The following is a 10,841-nucleotide window of genomic DNA, read 5'->3' on the forward strand; positions in this document are numbered from 1 at the left end:
TTAAACTCTTGTTGCCTATTCCCTTGTAAAGTGTCCTTGTGTGTCTTGAAAGGCACTTATAAATAAAATTCTATTATTATTATTATTATTATTATTCATAGATACATAATAATGCATACACCTTACATCAATATCACAAAGTCAATGCATTCAAATGACAAATGATATTTCATTCTTTAATGTAATTATTATTTGGAAATCTGAATATGGTATTTTAGTGCGCATTGAACACTTGCTTGTATTGCACATTGAACACATGCTTGTATTGCACGCTAAAGATTTTGTCAATAATTGTATCCTGAAGAGCTTTGAAAACGGATCGATGACTGGTGAAAGTTCCCCTTCCAAGGCCAGTTATGCTGAGCAGTGGTTTAGCAACACCTACAGTTAAAGGTAGGTAGAGAGAGAGAGAGAAAGAGAGATAGAGAGAAAGAGAGAGAGGAGGACACAAATAGATTAACAGATAGAGGAAGGCATAATAAGTAGGATCACCCTCACCAACAACTAAAAGCTGATCTTGCTGACGCTGAGAAGCTACCATCACTCACCATGGGATCTAATGGCCAAGAGTCAGAGAAGCTCCTGTCTCTACAACAATACCACGTGTCTGAGGACTATGGGTTTATTCTGCCTGAACCTCTGGTAGGTGTATGATTGTGTTTACATGCCATCCAGTTCGTGAGGGACTTTGTAGAATTTGCATTGCTGACTGTTACCTCTCACTATTCTACAGGAGACGTGTCTGATTTGATTTTGGATGGAATTGACATTACAGGATGGAATTGACATTACAGAGAGATATCGAACGCAATTATGTTTACCCTCAGCACTTTAAATGAACTGGCTCTTGTGTTTTTAGGGATTCGGACTTTGGGGCCATTCCATGTCAACACATCTAGAGCTCCCAGTTCATGTGAACTTCTGTTAAATTCCCAAGACCTTGCAAAATCTGGTCACTCCAAATTCTTTTTTAGTTATGAATTTTTGAAGTTTGGTAGTGAGTGCAATTGTGAGTTAGATGTCATCACAATCCCTTGAATGTGTATTCTAAGCCTCACCGATTGTCTATTTTTCACTGGATTGGATTGAAATTTGTACTAAACAGAGGATAGTTTGTACATTTTTGATCACATGAACTGGGATGGTTTGGGTGAGTTGGCACTGAATGTCCATTTGGGTTTGTTTTGTTCTGATAACCGTTTTGTTGCACCTGAGCTCCACCCATGTGAGTAAAGCTGGGTCTCTCTGGGCTCCATAAGGACAAACTCCCTCCCTATTTCCAACCTTGGATGGACGTTGCTGGACGTGCCACTCAGCTCATCTGCTCCCACTCCCTGCGCACCGCTGTCGAGCAGGTACAGCTGGGCACTCACATTCACACGTCACGTTTACACTCACATTCACACGTCACTTTTACACTCACATTCACACGTCACTTTTACATTGACATTCACACGTCACTTTTACACTCACATTCACACGTCACTTTTACATTCACATTCACACGTCACTTTTACACTCACATTCACACGTCACGTTTACACTCACATTCACACGTCACTTTTACACTCACATTCACACATCACTTTTACACTCACATTCACACGTCACGTTTACACTCACATTCACACGTCACTTTTACACTCACATTCACAATTCACGTTTACACTCACATTCACACTTTTACAATCACATTCACAATTCACGTTTACACTCACATTCACACGTCACTTTTACACTCACATTCATATGTCACGTTTACACTCACATTCACAATTCACGTTTACACTCACATTCACACGTCACTTTTACACTCACATTCATATGTCACGTTTACACTCACATTCACAATTCACGTTTACACTCACATTCACACGTCACGTTTACACTCACATTCACACGTTTACACTCACAGTGTTTGGTTCTCTTCCTAAATCCTGCTAGTACATTAGTACTAGTAAAGGGATACAGCAACCCTGGCACAGAAAATATGCTTATGCTTATGGAAGATATATACTTATGGAAGATATATGCAAGAATTTTTAAAATCCTATAAAAATAATATATTTATACTGTATGTATATGTATACTATATATGTAAAGACATAAGTCCAGGATTACTGATTAATCAAGGTTCTTGATTTAATTGTTGGGGATCTTTGAATTGTTTTTAGCAAGTGGGACTTCTAACAGAAGACTCTGAAACACTTGCACACACACGTAAGCGACTACGACTGCATTTAAAGTTAATCCTCTATACTCAGATGCCTCTGTTGGAGAGCCACTTCCTGCAGAGCCATCGTGAGCTGCGATTGGCTCACCTGGCTCTGAGCGTCATGGCGATGGGTTATGTGTGGCAGGAAGGGGAGGAAGGAACAGTTCAGGTACCACAGGAGGAACAAACACTGCAATCTAGAACCACATCATAGTGAATTGTCTTAAAACAAAGAACATCTCCCATCTTTGTGTGTGTGTGTGTGTGTGTGTGTGTGTGTGTGTGTGTGTGTGTGTGTGTGTGTGTGTGGGTGTGTGTGTGTGTGTGTGTGTGTGTGTGTGTTAATTTATTAGGTTCTCCCAGAGAATCTGGCCATTCCGTACTGGGAGGTGTCTCAGAGGTTGGGTATGCCTCCCATTCTCACCCATGCAGATGGTGTCTTGGCCAACTGGATGAAGAAAGACCCCAAAGGGTTCTCTCTCCCCCATATATGAGTCCATAGCACATGCTCCGATACTTAGAGAATGTTGGAGTTCACAGTTTTGCTCAGGGACATGGGAAACACATTGGGTTGTGAGAGTTGTGATATTTAACATGTCATGTTTTGTTTTTATGCTAAATGTGTCGCCTGGGGTTTCCAGTCCACTTGACATAGAGTAAGTTGACCTTTTACATAAAAATATGAAAACACATGCTATAATTTATGTTGACCACTAGGGGGAGGCATCTAATTGCCGTTGCATTGGCGTGCCCACGTATGCTGTGTAATATTTGTCCAGAACAGTGCATTGCATAAAATTAAAAGTGTATGTAAAAGTGTATCACAGAACTAAGTTTAATTCCAAACACTTTTAATTCCAAACACATGACATGACATCTCCAACAGCTTTGAACAGTGAATACATTGTATCTTCTAAGGAATCTGGAGCTGTTGTTCAGTCTACCTGGTGGAGACAGTGTGAGAGGGTTCTTCCTGGTCACGTTGATGGTGGAGATAGCTGGTGCTCCAGGAGTGAAGGTCCAACATCTTTAAAAGAACAAGAACTCGATCACACACACACACACACACACACACACACACACACACACACACACACACACACACACACACACACACACACACACACACACACACACACAGGAGTGGGCGGCAACAGGCCTGCCTTGTTCAAGCTTCCACATCTGATCCGCTGCTCTCTGAATGCTCATTATTCACTGGTGCCCTAAAGTTCAGGGAACTCCACACACAGGAGATTTTCATATTGCAGGTCATCCCTGATGTGATCAGCGGTGTTCGCTATGGTGATGTAGCCATGGTGACCAGAGCTCTTGATGTCATCAGTCAGGCCATAGATAGCATGAAGGAGGCTCTCAAACTAATGCACGGTAATCCACCGAACATGTAACACACCAATAACAACATTGAACACTGAAGTATATCATAAAACCATTTAAAGAAATGCATGGGTGATATTATGATGAGATATGGTACTACTTTATTACAGATCACGTGGATCCCTCTGTTTTCTATGGTACCCTGAGGATCTTCCTCTCAGGGTACGTTACTGACACTATTAACTGATTTTGTATGATATCTCAGTGAGTTTGCGTTTGTATGGTGTAAATAAGATGTGTGGAATGCTATATAAAAACTTTAAAATAGCTATTTTTAATTAACGTGACTTATTAAATCAGTTGTTATTTATGATTAAGCTCAAGAGGCATTCGGTTTTATTTCTTGCTCCTTTGTTTCAGATTTGAAGCTGACTGATTAAAGAGACAATATTTTGATTTGTGCTGGGCAGGATATTTATTTAATATCAGGAAGCGCTTGTTGCTATAGTTACTCGTTTCTGAGCCAAGGTCGTTAGCCCACAGGGTGTTGGCAGTGGCAGAGAGCAAGGTCAGCACCCATAATCCTCTCTGCTAATGTATTAGCTTCTCCCTTATTTTATTAGACTGCTATTAATGAAAAAGTGAAACGCAAGTGTTGGAGAAGACACTTTTGTTTGCTGTTAAGCTGGTGACACCTTTTCTGCATAAGTTTCTGTTACATTTTAAAGGGGATAGATTATGGGGAAATCACCTTTTCAGAACTTATACATTTTGGTATCTGGCGTGCCTTGTGAGCTGAAATAGTTTGCAAAGTTTGTAGTCTGTCGGTTTCTTGTGGGCTGCCAGAAAAGGGCTAAAAGAAGCCGTACAGAACTGACTTCCGTATACGCATCACTAAGGCAGTCATTAAAATTATACTGCCCCCATCCCTACCCACGGCTTGAGAGGTACATTTTGTGAAGGTGGCTCTTTGTTTATGTGAAATCCCAGGAAGTTCTCTGTAAACAGCACAGGAAGTGTTGTATAAACAGCCCAGGAAGTGCTCAGTAAACAGCACAGGAATTGCTCTGTTAACAGCCCAGGAAGTGTTGTGTAAACAGCCCAGGAAGTGCTCTGTAAACAGCACAGGAAGTGATGTGTAAACAGCCCTGAAAGTGCTCTGTTAACAGCCTAGGAAATGCTGTATAAACAGCCTAGGAAGTGCTGTGTAAACAGCACAGGAAGTGCTCTGTAAACAGCCAAGTAAGTGCTGGATAAACATCCTAGGAAGTGCTGTATAAACAGCCCAGGAAGTGCTGTGTAAACAGCACAGGAAGTGCTCTGTAAACAGCCAAGTAAGTGCTGGATAAACATCCTAGGAAGTGCTGTATAAACAGCCCAGGAAGTGCTCAGTAAACAGCACAGGAATTGCTCTGTTAACAGCCCAGGAAGTGTTGTGTAAACAGCCCAGGAAGTGCTCTGTAAACAGCACAGGAAGTGATGTGAAAACAGCCCTGAAAGTGCTCTGTTAACAGCCTAGGAAATGCTGTATAAACAGCCTAGGAAGTGCTGTGTAAACAGCACAGGAAGTGCTCTGTAAACAGCCAAGTAAGTGCTGGATAAACATCCTAGGAAGTGCTGTATAAACAGCCCAGGAAGTGCTGTGTAAACAGCACAGGAAGTGCTCTGTAAACAGCCAAGTAAGTGCTGGATAAACATCCTAGGAAGTGCTGTATAAACAGCCCAGGAAGTGCTCTGTAAACAGCCCAGGAAGTGCTGTATAAACAGCCCAGGAAGTGCTCTGTAAACAGAACAAAGCTTTATATCTACCCCCTGCCTATCACAAGACAGAAGAGTTGATTTTTTGATAACTGAAACTACATTGAAAACTTTGTGTCTGTTTTTACAACCTGGATCAGCACAAAACAGACTGGCAATGAAACATTTACTAGAAAAGGAATCAATACCAACTTTCATTAGCAACAACTGCAGATGAGGGAAACGTTTGTTAAGTGTTTAAAATAATTATGCTATTGTTTTGGCGCCACATCACTTGCTAATGCTAGCAGGTGAGGTAGCTAGCTAGCTAGCTAATATATTAGATGCAATATATGTAGTTTTCTCATTTTCTATCCAGCACGTGAATAACAAAATTGATGTTACTGTTGTTTCCCACTTAAGTAAACAGGGGTTAGCAACGATAGCATGTTGGGGAAAATGAGCTGTACGTCGCTTTGCATTGTGTAGATACAGTATGTATGTCAGGATCTGTGCAGCTGTAGGCACGAGCAAAGTACTGACGTCAGAGACAACGTAAAGTCTGACTCTGGTTCACATATGAACGATATCCAACAGTCATGTTTCTGCCAGGGTTCACACCCAACAGTTACGACAGTAGTGCGAGGCCAAACCTGTGAACTGCTGAAGACCAATGGCTTGTTATTATTTAAAGGAACAGCTGCTTTGAGCGGAGCTGTTATGACAGGTGAGATGGTGAGATGTGCTGATTGATCCTTGTGGTATTTTGAACAAAGTATGATAGACGGGTCATTAAGACTCCAGGGTTAACAGTGTTAACTGTAAAGTAATAGTCAGTGAATGTCTACGATCCATTGTGTGCATGTTTATGCAATTACGTGTGTGTGTGTGTGTGTGTGTGTGTGTGTGTGTGTGTGTGTGTGTGTGTGTGTGTGTGTGTGTGTGTGTGTGTATGTGTGTGTGCGTGCCCATCCACACGCCTACTCTTGTACACCTGCATTGCAAACGTGTCAGATGGAAGGACAACCCAGCGATGGCGGAAGGCCTGGTGTACCAGGGCGTCCGAGCTGAGCCAATGGAGTTCTCTGGGGGAAGTGCAGCACAAAGCAGCCTGCTCCACTGTTTCGACCAGCTCCTGGGGGTCACACACGAGGGCAAGAATGGTACGTCCTGGGGGTCACACACAAGGACAAGAGTGGTGGTATGTCCTGGGGGTCAGACACGAGGACAAGAGTGGTGGTATGTCCTGGGGGTCAGACACGAGGACAAGAGTGGTACGTCCTGGGGGTCAGACACGAGGACAAGATTGGTACGTCCTGGGGGTCAGACACGAGGACAAGAGTGGTATGTCCTGGGGGTCACACACGAGGACAAGAGTGGTACGTCCTGGGGGTCAGACACAAGGGCAAGAGTGGTACGTTCTGGGGGCCACACACGAGGACAAGATTGGTACGTTCTGGGGGTCAGACACGAGGACAAGAGTGGTACGTCCTGGGGGTCACACACGAGGACAAGAGTGGTACGTCCTGGGGGTCACACACGAGGGCAAGAGTGGTACGTCCTGGGGGTGAGACACAAGGACAAGAATGGTACGTCATGGGGGTCACACACGAGGACAAGAGTGGTAAGACGACATGGGTGACCTGCTCGCCTGACATCCACAACTGCTTCTGGTGCTGCAGCTGTTGTAGGGTCACACGGCGACACAACAAAAAATCCCGCAGTTAAGACGAGCAGTATAATCACACTCAAGCAGCGTTGAGTCACACTGACTGGATGTAAAGAACACGCTGAACGCTCCTCATGCTGTTTAACACATGTAGTTCAAGGAACAACAAAAAAAACATTTCCAATACAAACTGCTGTGACCCAGCAATGCCAGCATCTGTCACACAGCTGCAAGTCTCAGAAAGCATCCAATCAGGCGATTCCCTTAACTACTACGACTTTCCACATGTTAATTGAGGCTTAACTGAAGTAGCACATGTTTGAACTGTGACGAAAGATTAGAAAAAGGAGCGTCTTTAACAACATGGAGTATGGAATCTAGGCAGTTTTAGACCATCTTTATCTGGTTCCTTGAATATAACGCAAATGGTATTGTTCACAATATACCCAGCCCATATGGATGTTGACTCAAATAGCACTGTACTGTGCAACAGTGTCCATTAGCATGGATGCTTCATGCTATCTTATTCGACTGTAATATAAGTAAGTCAGTTGAGTGCAGACATGCAGGAAAGTCAATTCTTCGGTATTCTGTGCTACATTCTGTGGTTGTTCTCTGCCCACTCAGGTGCCTTCCTCATCCGCATGAGAGACTACATGCCCCCCTCTCACAAGCGCTTCATCGAGGACGTCTCCCGCGCGCCCTCCCTGCGGGCCTTCGTGCGCGGGGAGGCGGACGAATCCCTGGTTGAGGCGTACGCCCGCTGCGTGGCCCGGCTGGTGGACCTGCGGAGCTACCACATCAACGTGGTGTCGCGTTTCATCAGCGTGCCGGCATCCCGCGCCAAGAGCCTCCGCGCAGATTGCAGGGGGTCGACGGAGGGCGAGGGGGCGCTGGTGAGGGCGCCTCTCGCTCTGGAGGAGCGCGGGACCGGCGGCTCGGGGATCATGAGCTTCCTGAAGGCGGTGCGTGACCGGACCGGCGACGCTGTGGTCACGCTGGGCACGACGGATTAGCAGATCTCGTAGGGCACATAAGGCGTTAATGCGCAGGAAATGACTTCATAGATCGTCAGTCTGAAATGTCAGCCAGCTTCACACAACTGACACTATGTGCACTTATCGCAGACCCCAATAAATGCCCTTGACTCCTGTGTTCATAGCCAGTTTTTAGGACACGCAAAAACGTCTGTTTCCATTTGGTGGCGTGTGCTGCACAGAGCAATCCACACTCGTTTATATCAAAGCAGAATATTGATAGCTCTGGTTTCTCACAATTGGCATGTGAAAACTGGCAAAATAATACAAGCCTGGCACTTTTTTTTAGCTAATTTCATACAGTAAATTGTTATGATTCAAATACACAGTGTAGTTAACCCATTGATTATTATTGGTGCTTGTAGTTTAAACGAAAACTGGTGTTATAGACATGGTTTGTGTTCAAAATGCCACGATTGTTGTCCAAGCCATAATTTGAACCATTGACATTAGTTTCCATTATATGAAACCACTAATCTTTTCATTTAAACTTCATTCAAATTCCAAATCTGTTTTCCCCTGACTCAGTGTGGGTATTCTGTTTGAAACCACAAGCATTGGTTCAGGGACCGCTCAGATTGGAAGGCCTTTATATCTGTCCCCTTATTTTTAGCTGTATTGAAAAAAGCATCACCACTAAACACTGTGACCATTTGTTGCCAGTAAAGATGTATCTCCTATAGATAACAGAAGACGGAACATAGGCTGGTGGATTTCTTTATAAACTAAATCTCACTGTAGAGTTAGCTTTCAAAACGCACAAATGTATTAAATTCTCATACTTTGCATTATCATCAGACTGAAACATCTATCATTGTGAAGCTGATATTTTCACTTGAATTACAACCACAAAAGCCTGACAGGATGGTAAAGGTAATGCATTTAAAATCAGTTCCCATCTGTTTAAACAATCAGAGCTCCACACTGAGGCTGGGTCACTCTCGCAATACTTAGTGGCTGTACCTCTGCAATACCACTAGTGTCCACTAGGGACTGCTAAAGCTTGTTTTATAGTGTGTTCCAGGTGGCAATAAAAGAAACACACGTGATGCCCTTTAACCCCAGCAGACCTATGTCCAGGACCCACTGGTGATGCAGTGGCTGTCCTGCTCAGCGGCGCGGGGGTGATGGGGGTGCAGTCAGGATGATGAGCCCCGCCCCCGGGTCTGGACGCCGTGTGCCACCCACCGAGGTTCGACTGGGGGACTCTCACGGGCAATTTACACGCTCGCCCATAACGCTCGCCTGGCGCCCGAGAGGACGGGCTGTGGAAAGCGATACGATGTTGAGAAATGGGCTGGCCGGGTGGGTGTTGGCTCCCGCCGGGCGAGAGTTACAGTTTCCTACACCGCGGAGCCCCGAAGATGGATTAGGAGCCTAACACAAAGGAGGAGCCGGTTACGCCCTCCTGCATGCGCTCATCAATCCTGCGGACGTCGTTGGAACAGGAATAAAGAGAAATGGCTTAAAAAAAGACAAAAAAAAAAAAACCCGTCGGAGCCCTGTTACCCCAGCGAGAGAGAGAGAGAGTGTTGCACGTGACTCTTGTTCTACCACCGAAGGATGACCTTTGGGTTACGATGCTTTTGGAAGGCCAGGCCTGGTGGAGATACCTCGGGGCCGTGCCCTGATGGGGGAAGGCCAGAGTAGTCGAGCTGCTGATTTGCGGATGAGCTCAGGAAACAGAAGATGAGATAGAGCCCAGGACTGGCCATGTACTGCATGTGCATATAATGGTTATATCAGAACTCCGAAATGAAGGGAGTCTGGGGAACAGCCACTGTGTGCTGTGATATAGGCTAACATCCTGATTTAGGTAGAAGGATTGTGTGGAGGAAAAGACAGTTGCCCTCAGGGAGCTGTTTCAATGGAGCACTTATCTAGGATCAGAACAGCCCTGTGCTGAACCCACACACACACACACACACACACACACACACACACACATGCTTATCCACAGCATGCATACACAGAAACACACACACACACACACATTCCCTGCTGTCCACGGGTCCTACAGTGAGCTGTTTCATCTGCGTATTAGACGGAATGAGGGGGAGAGAGAGATTACGGAGAGGAAGAGTAATTATCAAAATGATACTCATTGTCAAAATCCTAGTGCACACAGTGTTCTCCCACCTCGTCTTCCGGGCCACCGTACAACAGCTCACACACAAGCTCGTCCTCAACACGGGCCGCATGGAAAACAGAGATACGGCCTATGAAGGGACTCACACACACGCAATCATGCAGTCACACGCACACACAAAGCATATATTCTCTGCTGGGGGTTTGGGGCCATAACAGCTATCAGATAAGTGAGGCATGTGTGTTGATCTGTTAGGGAAATTCCTTTCCACAAATCTTCCTAACTCCCCCTTCCCCCACACACACACACACACACACACACACACACACACACACACACACACACACACACACAGGATGGGCCATGGAAAGGACAGAGAGTCAGCCACTGGGATTATCTCATGTGGAGCACACTTAGTCACTTTTTCTTTCACAGTTAAGAGTGATGTCAGAAAAACTACACACACACACACACACACACACACACCCAACACCTGTGAATGCATCTGAGAGGTATGTGTCATGGGCTGAACTGGAGAAGGGGTGGTTAAAGGTGGAGCAGGGGGGAGAGGTGGGGGTGGGGTGGGGTGACACAGAGGTGTTTCAAAGGACAGCCACCCGGTGCACGTATCATTTATCTGATTACTGCCCCCTCATTCACGCCAAAGCAAACATCTCCTTCTCTGCTGCCTCGCACAGATGAGCTACCTAGCAACTCCCAAATATCAGCACTAAGGCTGCTGTGATGCTGTGGCAGGAG

At 45.2% G+C, this 10,841-nt stretch overlaps 1 protein-coding gene across 1 annotated transcript; it reads left to right on the plus strand.

Annotated features, from left to right (window-relative positions):
• Nucleotides 1-345: 345 nt before the first annotated feature.
• Nucleotides 346-8,643, plus strand: ido1 (indoleamine 2,3-dioxygenase 1). The gene is made up of 10 exons (XM_076990275.1): nucleotides 346-642; nucleotides 1,260-1,355; nucleotides 2,265-2,384; nucleotides 2,569-2,687; nucleotides 2,857-2,871; nucleotides 3,134-3,233; nucleotides 3,484-3,601; nucleotides 3,721-3,772; nucleotides 6,302-6,450; nucleotides 7,584-8,643. Exons 1-10 carry the CDS (start codon nucleotides 550-552, stop codon nucleotides 7,970-7,972), a joined length of 1,251 nt encoding a protein of 416 aa, XP_076846390.1. The 5' UTR covers nucleotides 346-549; the 3' UTR covers nucleotides 7,973-8,643.
• The last annotated feature ends 2,198 nt before the right edge of the window (nucleotides 8,644-10,841 follow it).

The sequence above is a fragment of the Brachyhypopomus gauderio genome, unplaced genomic scaffold (genome assembly GCF_052324685.1).
Source record: "Brachyhypopomus gauderio isolate BG-103 unplaced genomic scaffold, BGAUD_0.2 sc74, whole genome shotgun sequence".
NCBI classification, from domain to species: Eukaryota; Metazoa; Chordata; class Actinopteri; order Gymnotiformes; family Hypopomidae; genus Brachyhypopomus; species Brachyhypopomus gauderio.